This window comes from Argentina silus, assembly GCF_951799395.1.
Source record: "Argentina silus genome assembly, chromosome: 22".
Taxonomy (NCBI): domain Eukaryota; kingdom Metazoa; phylum Chordata; class Actinopteri; order Argentiniformes; family Argentinidae; genus Argentina; species Argentina silus.
In genome coordinates, this window is record NC_139676.1 from 3,786,593 (window position 1) to 3,802,369 (window position 15,777).

General features: G+C 48.1%; 2 protein-coding genes across 2 annotated transcripts in view; one reads left to right on the forward strand and one right to left on the reverse strand.

Moving 5' to 3' along the window:
* The window catches only part of brat1 (BRCA1-associated ATM activator 1), a 9,584-nt gene extending 1,231 nt beyond the window's left edge, over positions 1 to 8,353 (reverse strand). The window contains exons 1-12 of the mRNA XM_083694317.1: positions 8,347 to 8,353; positions 7,945 to 8,076; positions 7,548 to 7,702; positions 6,230 to 6,377; positions 5,623 to 6,046; positions 4,899 to 5,039; positions 3,122 to 3,216; positions 2,662 to 2,768; positions 2,178 to 2,373; positions 2,011 to 2,084; positions 1,686 to 1,770; positions 1,147 to 1,400 (exon numbers count right to left, since the gene is read on the reverse strand). Of these exons, the coding sequence (XP_083550443.1) occupies positions 1,147 to 1,400; positions 1,686 to 1,770; positions 2,011 to 2,084; positions 2,178 to 2,373; positions 2,662 to 2,768; positions 3,122 to 3,216; positions 4,899 to 5,039; positions 5,623 to 6,046; positions 6,230 to 6,377; positions 7,548 to 7,702; positions 7,945 to 8,071 (1,806 nt within the window). The 5' untranslated portion in view covers positions 8,072 to 8,076; positions 8,347 to 8,353. The remainder of the gene's footprint in view (positions 1 to 1,146; positions 1,401 to 1,685; positions 1,771 to 2,010; positions 2,085 to 2,177; positions 2,374 to 2,661; positions 2,769 to 3,121; positions 3,217 to 4,898; positions 5,040 to 5,622; positions 6,047 to 6,229; positions 6,378 to 7,547; positions 7,703 to 7,944; positions 8,077 to 8,346) is intronic.
* A 220-nt stretch (positions 8,354 to 8,573) lies between these two features.
* Positions 8,574 to 15,080, forward strand: eif3ba (eukaryotic translation initiation factor 3, subunit Ba). Its single transcript, XM_083693391.1, has 19 exons — positions 8,574 to 8,780; positions 9,313 to 9,508; positions 9,618 to 9,737; positions 9,884 to 9,941; positions 10,064 to 10,192; positions 10,525 to 10,682; positions 10,811 to 10,942; positions 11,182 to 11,248; positions 11,343 to 11,389; positions 11,612 to 11,822; positions 12,021 to 12,093; positions 12,179 to 12,301; positions 12,528 to 12,606; positions 12,784 to 12,922; positions 13,152 to 13,277; positions 13,430 to 13,507; positions 13,785 to 13,893; positions 14,010 to 14,119; positions 14,504 to 15,080. Exons 1-18 carry the CDS (start codon positions 8,681 to 8,683, stop codon positions 14,105 to 14,107), a joined length of 2,043 nt encoding a protein of 680 aa, XP_083549517.1. The 5' UTR covers positions 8,574 to 8,680; the 3' UTR covers positions 14,108 to 14,119; positions 14,504 to 15,080.
* The last annotated feature ends 697 nt before the right edge of the window (positions 15,081 to 15,777 follow it).

Consider the following 15,777-nt stretch of genomic DNA (forward strand, 5'->3'; position numbering starts at 1 on the left):
TATCCAAAGCGACTTACAACAAATACATTTGTTAAAGTAAATGAATCATCTACCCAACAGTCATCATAATCAATGCTCACACCAGGGGCCATTGGCAGTCGTAATGGGGGTGAAGAGGTCTCTAGGGTTGGGGTAGGGTTAGTACAGGGGGGGTAGTGGGGGTGAAGAGGTCTCTAGGGTAGGGGGTAGGGTTAGTACAGGGGGAGTAGTGGGGGTGAAGAGGTCTCTAGGGTAGGGGGTAGGGTTAGTACAGGGGGGGTAGTGGGGGTGAAGAGGTCTCTAGGGTTGGGGTAGGGTTAGTACAGGGGGAGTAGTGGGGGTGAAGAGGTCTCTAGGGTAGGGGGTAGGGTTAGTACAGGGGGGGTAGTGGGGGTGAAGAAGTCTTTAGGAGGGACTGTCAAGATGTAGCCTGAAGAGATGGGTCTTCAATCTACGGCGGACACACACACACACACACACACACACACACACACACACACACACACACACACACACACACACACACACACACACACACACACACACACAGCTGTCTTTTGAGTCACAAAATCACATTGTGAATGCAAAAGACCCAGATATTGAGCCAGTGACCAGACTAATAACCATTCTAATCGTCAGGGGGTTGCTTCCCTCTGGGCCTGAAATCTGTTTCCATGTCTGAGAACAGTCAGAGAAGGAGCTGCCATGGCAGCTGATTTATTAATTTTCTAATCGGAATGTAAATCATGAAAGTTGTACAGTTTCTTTGGAAAAAGTGTTGCAAGTGTCCTCTGTCATCAAACGTTAGAGCTTTATCTGTTCGTTTTTGTGTGGGAAACTGCCTCAGATGAGCCTTGGGCAATATATCTCTAGATCCCTATCTTGATGTGAACTCAACTAAACCCCTTGGCTGCGGTCACATTCTCCACCTTTCTTCCTGAAGTGTGTTCACTCGTGATTGATTGATTGGATAAGGGGAGGCTGGTGGAGGTCGAAATGGGCGGGCTGAGGAATGGTATCAAACCCGATGCGTGTAACTCTCCCTTGCCTTTTAATAGGCTAGGTGGGTTGATTCCCATCACGCTTCCGTCCAATCCTGTCAGATCTAGGTGTCTAGGGAGAAGGGGCTTGTTTCTGGGGCAATTGCCGTGTTCCAGCGAGCCCCACCTGTTGCTCCGTGTCTGTCTCCCCGTGGTGGTGGTGGTCACTGAGGGGGAGTGTCTGAGCCAAGGCAGAGACGGCGCTGGCCCTCACGTAGCTCTCGGGATCAGACAGCGCCTCCGTGAGGAGCGGGGCGGTACTGCAGCCCAGCACGGCCTCACGCACACTGACAGAGTGGAGCTGGCCCAGGAACTCCAGGGTAGAGTCCCTCACGTCCCAATGCACGTCACACGCACGCTTTTGCAAGACGGGAAGGAGGTCTGTGGGTGATGGACACACACACACACACACACACAATTTAGAGAAAAACACAGAAAGATTGAGAACACACACACACAATTTAGAGAAAAACACAAAAACATTGAGAACACACACACACACACACACACACACACACACACACACACACACACACACACACACACACACACACACACACACACACACACACACACACACATTTCAGACAAGTCCAGCATATGTACACATTCATACTGACACAGTGTATCAGATCAGGCATATTGGTGAGCTGAGGTTGTCTTTACCTTGACTGAGTGTGTCCTTCAGTGAGGAGGGGTCTGAACACACACTCAGCCACTTCAGCAAGGCCTGGTACGACTTCTTCAACACCTACATTACAACAACAGGGTTATTATTCAGTGTCTGGTAGACAAATCAGTGTGTGTGTGTGTGTGTGTGTGTGGTCAATCTTTTTGTGTTTTTCTCTAAATTGTGTGCGTGTGTGTGTGTGTGTGTTGTGTGTGTGTGTGTGTGTGTGTGTGTGTGTGTGTGTGTGTGTGTGTGTGTGTGTGTGTGTGTGTGTGTGTGTGTGTGTGTGTGTGAGAGAGAGAGAGAGAGAGAGAGGCTTACAGTGGGTTCTGAGTCCGGTCTCTGGAGGTATTGAATCAGGACGTCGACCACCTTCTTCACCTGCACCACAGCACCTGAAAAAGCGATAACGTTTAGGAAGGTTAAAACGATGTTAAACGATCCTGAACGCACACCCCCAGTTCCAAGTCCTGATGTCAGCGTCTCACCTGTGCAGGCGCTTAGACTAGCCAGGGCATCCAGGCCACACCTCTGAACCTTGCTACAGCCAATCAGGTTGCCATAGCAGTCGCTAATGGGCTCCCGGGTGGAGGAAAAGGGGGCGTGGCCGTCGCAGATCCTCAGGAGTGACAGCACGGCGAGGATCACTGCCACGTCGGAAACGCCGTAGTACATGTCTGGCCCCTGAAAGAGAGAGAGAGAGAGAGAGAGAGAGAGAGAGAGAGAGAGAGAGAGAACATTTGAATTCATCATTGCCCTCTATAATTTCTGTATGCAGAAAAAAAAAAGAAGAATTTAGACATTAAAGCAGAATTACACAATATGGAGAAAACAAATGGCAGTGAAATAAAGGAAATCATTTAAGATGCTCCATGGCAATTAGATGTTATGAAGAGTACACACCAACACACACACACACACACACACACACACACACACGCACACACGCTGTGGATAAGGCTATTCTCTCACCTTCACCTGAGGTATGCTGGACAGGCACACACAGAGGAGGGAAACGCAGGAGGATTTCTGAGTCAGCAGCTCCACTAGTTCCCGGCGGCTGTCCATTGATAAACCATCTAGTCATGTGGTCATGGGAATGACCACAAGAAACCAGCATTAACAACAATCCATCTGATTGGACAGGCGCCATTCCAAACAATCGATGCCAAGTGGGAAGCTTGGGAGGGCCCCCCCGCCCCATAGAAGTTGAGATTTAAAACGGTTTAGGCTGGGGTTATGGTTAGAGGTTAAGGTTAGGGGTTAGGGGTTAGGGTTAGGGTAGGGTTGTCCTAAGGCTCCCAACACTCAAGGTCACCTTACATAGGCAGATTAAAATAGGTAAATAGAAAATAACAAGACAACAAAGTAGCAGATTGACAATGGTGTGTGTGTGTGTGTGTGTGTGTGTGTGTGTGTGTGTGTGTCTCACCTGAAAGGTATGTCTTCCCCGCTATAGGTACTGCAGTTATCATCTCCAGAGGTCGCAGAAGGACCGCTACAGCATAGGTCGTCTGACACATGCCACTGGAGAGCAACACAATGAGAACGCGCTGTTGGAATACGACAGACCCAAATGGACCCCTGTCCCTAGGGCACTACTGTATCCCCTAGGACACTAGCCCCTAGGACACTACTGTATCCCCTAGGACACTAGCCCCTAGGACACTACTGTATCCCCTAGGACACTAGCCCCTTGGACACTACTGTATCCCCTAGGACACTATTCCCTATTCCCTAGGACACTATCCACTATCCCCTAGGACACTACTGTATCCCCTAGGACACTACTGTATCCCCTAGGACACTAGCCCCTAGGACACTACTGTATCCCCTAGGACACTAGCCCCTAGGACACTATCCCCTAGGACACTACTGTATCCCCTAGGACACTAGCCCCTAGGACACTATGCACTAGGACACTATCCACTAGCCCCTAGGACACTAGCCCCTAGGACACTAGCCCCTAGAACACTATCCCCTAGGACACTAGCCCCTAGAACACTAGCCCCTAGGACACTATCCCCTAGGACACTAGCCCCTAGGACACTATCCCCTAGGACACTAGCCCCTACAACACTATCCCCTAGGACACTATCCCCTAGAACACTATCCCCTAGGACACTAGCCCCTAGAACACTATCCCCTAGGACACTATCCCCTAGGACACTAGCCCCTAGAACACTATCCCCTAGGACACTAGCCCCTAGGACACTAGCCCCTAGAACACTATCCCCTAGGACACTAGCCCCTAGGACACTAGCCCCTAGAACACTATCCCCTAGGACACTAGCCCCTAGAACACTATCCCCTAGGACACTAGCCCCTAGGACACTAGCCCCTAGAACACTATCCCCTAGGACACTATCCCCTAGGACACTATCCCCTAGGACACTATCCCCTAGGACACTAGCCCCTAGAACACTATCCCCTAGGACACTAGCCCCTAGAACACTATCCCCTAGGACACTAGCCCCTAGAACACTATCCCCTAGGACACTAGCACACACACACTTAAATTTAGCTACAGCAGTTAAAGTCCGTACATTTATTTTCGTTGACTTATTTAACATAATTAATGGATTGTGTAGGCGGGATTATGTTCAGGCAACATTCGAGAAATGCATTCCAGCTAAATTTAACGACCCTGCGTGATTCACACTGTTGGTTATGTTGTAGCCTAATTGATATTCTAGGAACATTATCCCTTACATATTAGACATTGTGATAATATTATTCTGTTGGATAGGGTGCATGCATTTATTTTTGGTCCTGAGACTGCAGTCGGCTATTCAACAGGACTGTTTGGGAAGGGAAATCACAGATTTATTTCGCGTACCCCCTAGATCGATCCACGTACCCCACTTTGACAATAGTGGCCCTAGGACACTACTGTATCCCCTAGGACACTATCCACTATCCCCAAGGACACTAGCCCCTAGGACACTACTGTATCCCCTAGGACACTATCCACTATCCCCAAGGACACTAGCCCCTAGGACACTACTGTATCCCCTAGGACACTATCCACTATCCCCAAGGACACTAGCCCCTAGGACACTACTGTATCCCCAAGGACACTAGCCCCTAGGACACCACTGTATCCACTAGGACACTATCCCCTAGGACACTATCCCCAACTAAATCAAGCTCCTGAACGCAGTCTCAATGTTGTATTAGCTAATGCCTGTTGGCATCTCCATGGTTACCAGCGTTCCTTAAGGAGGGCGGTGCCAGCAGAGTGGATGGCATCGGTGTGGGTCGGACCGCTCAACATGGCTCTCATCAGCTGGTCTACTCTCTGGTGGACCTCATCATAGACAGGCTCACTCCCTTTAGGGATGGGGGAACTGAGGAACACACAACAGAACACAATACAATACAATACAACACACACACACTTTACATCTTTAGTATGGTAACAGAATAGAATTGTTCTCTCTCTCTCTCTCTCTCACACACACACACACACACACACACTTTACATCTTTAGTATGGTAACAGAATAGAATTGTTCTCTCTCTCTCTCACACACACACACACACACACACACACACACACACACACACACACATAATAGCCCCATCGCCATTCGAGTAGCCAGATCTAACTAAGTTCTAAATGTTGAATTTTACTGCATCATGCATCAAGCCTACAATTGTGTATTGTCGGCTTGGTACACAAAACACATAACTATCCTCCTGTTCCATCAAAAGACATAATTATCCTCCTGTTCCATCAAAAGACATAACTATCCTCCTGTTCCATCAAAACACATCACTATCCTCCTGTTCATCAAAACACATCACTATCCTCCTGTTCATCAAAACACATAACTATCCTCCTGTTCATCAAAACACTTAACTATCCTCCTGTTCATCAAAACACATCACAATGCTCCTGTTCATCCATAGGTCAGGTCAGTGTACCCACTTGGATGCGGCAAGGACCACCTCCATTAACGTGCTGCGGCTGACCCCGGGCCTGACCACCAGCTCCTCCAGGGGCCCCAGGACTTTCTTGAGGAGCGTAGCCCAGAGAGGAGCTCCAGCCTGGGCTAGAAGCACAGCCAGCAGCCTCAGGCTCTGGAGCAGCTGGGACTGGTCTTCAGACGCCAGCGACACCTCCAGGTGCTGCACGATCTCCATGGTGACGGAAGCGCACTCTACGTCGGTGCCCAAGACTGGTATGCATACCGGACTGGTATGCACGGAGATGGCCTCGACGCCTGCCGCTGTCCCGAGGTCCACCGACACTGATTGGAAGAAGATCAAAAGGTGGGCCAGGAGTTGATTGGCAGCCGAGGCGACGAATAGGCTGGGGTCCGTCTGGAGCTGAAGGAGGGGTTGGGTGAGTTCTGAGAAGTTGGGAGACACACACACACACACACACACACACACACACACACACACACAAAACCAGTCAGACACTTTAGATACTTGACCTGTGCTTGATTACATTTGCCCAGCACAACTGAACCAATTAAATTATCCGCAGGAGCTAGGGGCCCAATTTGGTATAGTTCCATAGCCACACCTACCTTCCTGAAAGACAAAGAGTAAAGCCAATCTGTGTTGCAGCATATTGCTCAGGCCCTGGATCCAGCCAATCCGGACACACGGATCATCCCACAGCCCCGCCCCCATCCAGTGCTCACATTTGTAGGCCACGCCCAGAATGGACCGGTCCTGGGCAGGTAAAAAAAAAAGATGAGGAAAATCTTTTGTTGTCATGGAGGTTTAAAATGCTGAATCAATTATTCTGTCAATCAATCAATCACTCAATGGATGTATTAAACCATCTGTGTGTTACATCAGCCTATAGCCTGGTTGGATCTAGGCCTACTATTGTCAAAGTGGGGTACGTAGATCGATCTAGGGGGTACACAAAATAAATCTGTGATTTACCTTCCCAAACAGTCCTGTTGAATAACCGACTGCAGTCTCAGTACCAAAAATAAATGCATGCACCCTATCCAACAGAATAATATTATCACAATGTCTAATATGTAAGGGATAATGTTCATAGAACATCAATTAGGGTAAAAAAATAACCAACAGGGGGTACATGACTGTTAACAGTTTGGGAACCACTGATCTAGGCGTATGCCCACTTGTGGCGCCTGTCCAATCAGATGACTGATCTAGGCGTATGCCCACTTGTGGCGCCTGTCCAATCAGATGACTGATCTAGGCGTATGCCCACTCATTTGTCAACTCATCTAGTGTCAAAAAGTGAGCAAAGTCGAATAGACACAAGGAGGCATAATCCAATGGTATTTTTTAACTAGTTTGCACGATGTGCAATGCATTTTCAGACTGTTTACTAAAACTCTGGTTGAAGGATCACCATGTCCTCTAGGTACAGATCATGGTGGAGGGTATCCTGTGGCGTTAGTGTTTTTTCTTGCACAGTTCAGCACTATTTGCTCAAGGATAATGGAGCCCAGTATCTCCTCCTCCGTACTGTGTCCTGTATGTGAGCTCTGCGCAGCTGAAGCAGTGAAAAAAAACGACTGCCAATGGCCCCTGGTGTGAGCATTGTTTACTTTGTCTTATGATGACTGTTGGATAGATGATTCACTTACTTAAACAAATGTATTGTTGTATGTCGCTTTGGATAAAGGCGTCTGCTTAATGCCATAAATGTAAAATGTAAAATCTACCTACCTATATATCCATCCTATCAATTTATTTGTCAAAGTATTTATATGGATACACATCTGTCTGTCAATCCATCTATCTGCCTATGAGTATGTATGTGTGTGAATCTATCCATCCTTTAATGATAGCTTCAATGCTATCTTGACTTGACTACCATGCTACCTTGATTGACGAGTCAGCAGACGATCATCTTACCTGCACCAGTTTGAAACCATCTTTACTGGCAGCCAGAAGGCCAGTGAGTTTGAGAGTGAAGGAGAGGATGCTGGGATCTGGTGTTTTGGCCTGGCACACAGTCGATATGAACTCAAGCAGACAGGGGTTTGTTTCTAACAAGGCCTGTCCATGGTCTGGAAATAAATTGCATGTGACAGACAACAGATGTTTGGTTTGTTTATGGGTGCAAACTTGAATAACCTTTGTCCATAAATTATAATCAAAGGGACATAGCCATTGTGTCTACATGTGAGAAAAGGCAGGAAAATTATGGAAAAAGGCAGGAAATTTCACAAAATAATTCGAATACACCTGTGGTGTCATCGTTTATTATGGACCAGAGCAACGATTCACGAGTGTGTCCCTCCGATCTTACCTGCGCTGCTGAGACCAGTGAACCAGTCCAGTAGTTTCTCGAAACTGGTGTCATCTGGTAAAGACTGTTTCGGGTCCGCTAGGACTGCACACAGGCGAGGCAGTAATGCCGCACACTCTCTGTCCATGGTCCCTACATGTGCAAAACCATGTGATGTGAACATCTCATGTTAGCCAGCTAGCTCTGGTCCAGCCTGTCTAGTTGTCCAACTGTTTAAACAAAGTCATCTGAATTTACTCATATATATCACAGAAACGCATACATTATAGACATTTACAGTGACTGATTATATTTCAAAGTTGCCTGACAAAGCAAGTAGGGTACTTGTCATTGCTTTTACAAAAGTGCAAATTGGAACCAAATCGGAAAAAAGGGGCACAAGGTAAACGTTTCTTATCTCACCGGCGGTGCGTATTTTCCCTCTCTACGGAAAGCAGAGTGGTCATGTGGAAAAGTGTTGAAAGTGTGTCAAACTGCGCGTTTTCTCCGATCTAGCATCATCTTGACTACCTGACCCGCGGGTAAATCGACCAATGCAGCCAATCCGTGTGTTACATTTCTAGTCTTCCCTTGAGCCTACGCCAGAGATCTACGCAAATTCCGCTTTGCCAATCTCTGTGCTTCGTCCATTTTCACGTAATCGCACATGGTGCCACACCAGCGGTTTACCGTCTGTCTTCTAGAAATCAAGATTTTCAGCAACTGTAATTGACAAACCTACCCTAACATTGATTAAATGCAAGACACGGTGGATATGGCGGACGACCCAGAGTTTGAAGAAGAGGAGCCTTCATTCAGTGATCCAGAGGACTTCGAAGATGACATCGAGGATGAGGGTAAGCTAAAGCTAATAGGAAAGATGCCGGCTTTTTGCGGCCTACCTACCGGCTTATGGCTATTTGCTAGCTATCGAGATCATACCATCAGTATGATTATTGATCAAATATGCAAATACTTAATCCACGAAGTGTCATTTTGAAAGGACCTGTGAACGGTCAACGTGATAGTTTGCACGGCATTATAATGGCAATGCTTGCTAGGCTAACAAGCTAATTTAGCTTGCTCACCGAGACTCACTAAAAGCGTCGTCCTCGCCTAACCATTCAAAATGGTCTATGTCTGAGTTGCTCTGCAAATGGCGTACCATAGAGCTGTGACCATCTAGCTCGATAGTAAATGAAACATTCATCAGATTATAGCTTATATTAATGTTCAGCAGGTTGTTCTGTTTCCAGCTGGTGTTGTAGCCAAATGGGAGAGGCGTGACATTTAGTCAAGTAGCCCCCAGCTGTTACATGTTGGGTCGCAGTTTATGGTCATTTGGTCTGTAGCCATCACACTTATTAATCATCACAATCTCTCTTCCAGAGCTTATGGCCGACGTCCTTCGGGAGAAGCCGCTAGAAGCAGACGGGATCGACTCGGTGGTGGTGGTGGACAACGTCCCGCAGGTTGGCCAGGAGCGCCTGGAGAAGCTCAAGAACGTCATCCACAAGATCTTCTCCAAGTTTGGGAAAATCACCAACGAGTTCTACCCAGAGAGTGCTGACGGATTGACCAAAGGGTGAGTTTGGACATTCTTTTTTGTTGTTGTTAGTATAGTAAATGTATGAATGGCACACAGTTTGATGAAAACACCTCATGTCGTCTCATGTAATCTCCTGATTCTGCAGGTACATCTTCCTGGAGTATAGCGCTCCCACTCAGGCTCTGGAAGCGGTGAAGAACGCTGACGGCTACAAGCTTGACAAGCAGCATACCTTCCGTGTCAACGTCTTCACTGACTTTGATAAGTGAGTACTCGCATACATACATAATCACTCACTCACATACTCTGTATACAATGTCACAATGTACAATCACTCACATACTCTCTATACAATGTACAATGTGGTGATGGAGAAATGGAGGCTGACACAGGCGTGAATGTCTGTTGCAGGTACATGAACATCAGTGATGAGTGGGAGACTCCTGAGAAGCAGCCCTTCAAGGACTTTGTGAGTGTTCAAAAAATTCACAACACCCCCCCCACACACACCACCACCACCACCAATCAGAGAACATTCACTGCGGTGTCGTGTTGAAATAAGCGTTTCTCACGCTGCGTTTGTGTTACCAGGGTAACATGCGTCACTGGATGGAGGACCAAGACTGCCGTGACCAGTACAGCGTCATCTACGAATCAGGAGAGAGGACCTGCATCTTCGCCAACGATTCCAAGGAGCCAATCACAGTGGAGGAGAGAGCGGTGAGTGGTTTGAGACGCGTTATTGTCGATGCCCTCAAAAAAAAATTCTCGTTATTGTCGACGCCCTCAAAGATTTTGAACGCTCAGCGGAAATGACTGTCATGACGATGGAGTCGCCTTGGAGTTTCCTTTTGAAACAGGCTTTTGATATGTTGACCCTTTTGAACATTTGTTTGTTTATTCAACGTCTGAACATGAAGTGTCTTATCGCTGTGAGGTCTATGTGGGGGAAACTGTGATGCCTGCCACCGTCACCCGCGCTATCCGTGGTTTACACGGTCAAACCGGGGAAAAAACTGATGATTTTTTTTTTTTCCCATGGTCCTTTGCAGCGCTGGACGGAGACGTACGTGCGCTGGTCCCCTAAAGGAACCTACCTGGCCACCTTCCACCAGCGGGGCATTGCCTTGTGGGGCGGAGAGAAGTTCAAGCAGATCCAGCGCTTCAGCCACCAGGGAGTGTCTCTCATCGACTTCTCCCCCTGCGAGAGGTAACGGACGAATCGCGGATCTTTCCGGCGAACCCACGATCACAAGTCTATGTATGGCCGTCCTCAGGCCTTGCGCCTGCTCAGGTCAGCTGTGTGGAGCCTTACTCGGGTGTTATGATGCTTCGTAGGTACGTGGTGACGTTCAGCCCTCTGATGGACACCAAGGAGGACCCCCAGGCCATCATCATCTGGGACATCCTGACTGGTCAGAAGAAGAGAGGCTTCCACTGCGAGAGCTCTGCCCACTGGCCAATCTTCAAGTCAGTACACCCCCCCCTTTCTCTCTCTCTCTCTCTCTCTCTCTCTCTCTCTCTCTCCCCCCTTCCATCACCCTCTGTCTGCCAGTGTTTATGGTGGTTTATCAGTCTTTCTGTCAGCTGTTTGTGTCTTTCTGGTTGTTTCTCTCGTTCTCTTTCAGTTGTTTCTCTCTCTGAGTTGGGTGCTCTTGCTCTCTATACCAAAAGAAGTGTTCTAAGTTTGTGTGTGTCTGTCTCTCCAGGTGGAGCCATGATGGGAAGTTCTTTGCCAGGATGACCCAGGACACGCTGAGCATCTACGAGACCCCAGTAAGTCACCAGGACTCATTTCCAGATTCTGTGTTTGTGTTTCCCGCTGGTTGTGGCTGTCACATACTGAACACCTGTGTCTTTGGGTTTGTAGTCAATGGGACTGTTGGACAAGAAGAGTTTGAAGATCACCGGAATCAAGTAAGTCTGATCTTTTATCCTCTCCCTTGTATCACAAACTACACATGCCTGAATGTGTGTCTGTGTGTGTGTGTTGTAGGCTTGATACATGAAGGTGTGTTGAACTTTACTGTCAGTGCATCTTCTCAACATGTTGAGCTTAGTTAGATCTGGCTACTCGGAATGAGATGGGGGGGGACTATTGTAGATGTGTGTGTTAACTATCTCCTCTCTCTCTCCCAGGGACTTCTCTTGGTCTCCAGGTGACAACATCATAGCGTTCTGGGTGCCGGAGGACAAGGACATCCCAGCCAGGGTGACCCTGATGCAGCTGCCGTCGCGCCAGGAGATCCGCGTCAGGAACCTGTTCAACGTGGTGGACTGCAAACTCCACTGGCAGAGGAACGGAGACTACCTGTGCGTCAAGGTGGACCGCACGCCCAAAGGAACACCGGTAAGGAGGGAGGGAGGGAGAGCGAAGGGGGAGATGAGGAGAGAGGTTGTGGGGGGTAGGTGAGAGAGATGAAGGAACACAGACATTTAGGGGGAGGGAGTGATGGAGAAGAAGAGGGAGGAGGAGGAGAGAGGGCGGCTATGCAGGAGGAAGAAAGAAGAGCCATGTTCTCATGGAATGTCATCTCTCCTCTCCCAGGGCGTGGTCACCAACTTTGAGATCTTCCGCATGAGAGAGAAGCAGGTGCCTGTGGACGTGGTGGAAATGAAGGGTACGTACACACACACACACACACTCACACACACACCTTTACTGTAAGGTTTACCTGTATTAACAGTGACTCTCCTCCCCCCCAGAGGGTATCATCGCATTTGCATGGGAGCCCAACGGCAGTAAGTTTGCGGTTCTGCACGGAGAGTCTCCCAGGATCAACGTTTCCTTCTACCACGTCAAGAACAACGGCAAGATCGAACTCATCAGTGAGTACCCTGACCTCTGAACAACATCAAAACAACGTTACCCTAGCTCTGCTGGATTATCATCAACGCCCTTTAAAAGCGTTGTGGAAACGTTGTCCTGCCTTTACCCTGGCATTTCCTGCGTTGTGTGTAGCTCTCAGGCGAATAGCTATCTGGCTTACGTTGCTGCAACGTGGCGTCATGGTTGTAGTCTGACTGAGGTGTTTGGTTTTTTCCTCGTCTGCAGAGATGTTTGACAAGCAGCAGGCCAACAGTATCTTCTGGAGCCCACAGGGACAGTTCATGGTGCTGGCAGGACTCAGGAGGTCTGTACTCTGTCTGTCTGTCTGTCTCTGTGTGTGGGTGTGGGTGTGGGTGTGGGTGCGCAGAGAGGGGGAGAGAACAGAGAGTATGGGCACTATGGGAACATGATGGTTTTTGTGGGCGTTTGGATCTGTGTGTGTGTGTGTGTTTGTGTGAACCTCTCCTGTCTGTCTCTCCAGTATGAACGGTGCTCTGGCCTTTGTGGACACATCAGACTGCACCATGATGAACATTGCTGAGCACTACATGGCCTCTGACGTAGAGTGGGACCCTACCGGACGATACCTAGTCACCTCGGTCTCCTGGTGGAGCCACAAGGTAGGAACACACACACACACACACACTGGTAGGTACATGGCTACCTCTGTCTCCTGTTGGAGCCACACACTCTTTATTCTCACCCACCTGGATATGTTGGGTTTGTCTTAGTCCTGTATGAAAGTGACACATTGCTAGTTGAATGTCTGTGGTTTGCAAATGATGGTTGGTTATTGACCTGTTTCTCTCTCTCTCTCTCTCTCTCCCGCCCCCCCCTCCCCCCCGTCAGGTGGACAATGCCTACTGGCTGTGGACGTTCCAGGGTCGCCTGCTGCAGAAGAACAACAAAGACCGCTTCTGTCAGCTGCTCTGGAGACCCCGCCCCGCCACCCTGCTCAACCTGGAAGAGATCAAGGTGTGTGTGTGTGTGTGTGTGTGTGTGTGTGTGTGTGTGTGGTCATGTATTAGTTTTATGTTTTTGTCATTTTGGCTTTTGCTTGTTTTTCCTGAGTATCTGTAAGAGATTGGGCAGAATGTTGATGTCTTACATGCTGTTCTGTTCCACAGCTGATCAAGAAGGACCTGAAGAAGTACTCCAAGATCTTTGAGCAAAAGGATCGTCTGAGCCAATCCAAGGCCTCCAAGGTTAGAGCGTCCACCTGGAACCCTCACATCCGATATCTCTTACTGATTGGTCCGCTGTGTGTGCTATAGCAAGATTTAGCAGATGCTTTTATCCATTTTTATTATATGGTCCCTGTGGGAATTGAACCCACGACCTTAGCAGTGGGTGGAGCACAGACACTCCTGGTTCCAGCTAGTTTGATCTGGTCGGTTCTGTCATACGGGGGGGGGGACGACAAGAGGAGAGAAGGGGAGCAGTATTTGACGAGAGTGTGTTTTGTGTTGGAACCTTGTGTAGGAGCTGGTGGACAAGAGGAGGTCGATGATGGAGGACTACCACACCTACAGAGAGGCCTCCGTTCAGCAGTACCAGGAGCAGAAGAACCTCCGCCTCGACCTCAGAGGAGGTACGACCTTTCACCCTTGACCCCCTAAGTCCTCAAACGAACCTGTTCTCAATAAGTGTTGGAAATGCATTTCATACGTGGTTATATCTCAATTTGGTGTGTGTGTGTGTCTTCAGGAGTGGACACTGACGAGCTGGACAGCAACGTGGAGGACTGGGAGGAGGAGACCATTGAGTTTTTTATCAACGAAGAAATCATTCCCCTCGGAGAGTAGTTCCCAACGCAGGTATACCCACACACACTTCCTACGCTTACACACACACACACACACACACACACACACACCCACACAACTGACTACACTACCCACGTTTTCACCTCATTTGACCACACTAGCCATGTAGTGATCCTGCATATCTGGCCTAATGCTGCTAAAACCAGTTTGCAGCATAACCTATTATCAGCATCATGGCACTGGAACTACTGCACCATCTAGTGGCCGTCATGCTCCTTGGAGTTGGGCCATATAGTCAACAGGTTGATGTTGACTTGGCTAACTGGCTGTAGGTTTGAACATCTCTCATTGCCCATATCAACAATAGGATACACACACACACACTTTCTCACCATGGGTTTGAACATCTCTCTCTCTCTCTCTCTTTCTCTCCAGTTCATCCTTTGGTGCGTGGAGGAGAGGCGAACTGTTGCGTTGACTGGAGGGGGAAGACCACGCTGGGAATCTTGGAATTCGTCAGAGTTCCAACATTATTCCTTTGTGACATCATCAAAGCGTGCCTTGTGGTATAGCGATTGCAGCAAGGGAGGGAGGGGCGAAACAACGACTTTTTGAACTGCTGTTTTTTCTCTCCCCTTTATTTTTTTCTCTGGCACTGGAAAATATTAACAGCCTTCCCATTTTTTTTTCTCTCTCATCATAACTTCTACTCACTCACTCGCTCGCTCAATTTTTTTTCTTATCTGGACTCTCGCCTGCGGTTTCCAACTGCCGGTATCACATTGGTAATGAGTGTATGTAATCACAGGGGGACAGAAAGCGTTGCGAGGAAGGGGGGGGAGGCTGGGGTGTGTGTCATGACAAAAGGAACAACCGTGTGTTTTAGTATGCTGAAATCGCATTACAGTGGGCTGTATCCTCCTCCTTTTAGACTACCTGACGTGCAGCTATACAACAATGCTGTCAGGATTTGCTCTCTGAGTATGAATTTCATTAAAGATATAAACAGTCATTATTGTGTCAGTGTTTTTTGTGTTGTGTTGAATAAACTCAAACGTGGATGTGTTCAATTGAAAATATTTAATTTAATTAGTTTCTTGTGCCTTCAACATCGAATGTGTGGTTTTTGATACCATGGATATTTGTAAGCTGAAAGTAACTTTTGGTTGGAAACCTGCAAGGAACGTAATAAGGTAACATAATCAATCTTACTACATTGTTTACTACCCTATCCCCAAAAAGAACTACCTTACCCAGCCTGCTTTTGGGTGGGTGGGTCAGGTGTGCATTTGTTTCTATGGGAACAGAAGCGTGGGGAGATCGCCACCACAGGAGTGAACAGTGATCGCTCAGTAGACACTGCTATCGGCTAACTTCAGTATGATAGACGGGAACTAATCCACAGTACTGGAAGTCCATTTTCGGTCAGGATTAACGGCAAACCTCAGAAGGTTTCATCTAGGATGTCGGTTGAGTGATAACGACTATAACACTTGCTCACCTGGCCGATGCGCGTCACGTCTTGGCAGCAGTGATAACAGTAGGCTGCTTTACACACACACACATAGGTATGTGGACTAAGTACCACAGGGATTAGCTGGATATTTCCGACAGTGAGATTAAGTAGCGTCCTCACTACGGCTATACGGTCTGTGCACAACAAGAGCCGGAGATAGAAGAACTGGGAAATAAACGAAAGCTGCCGCGGT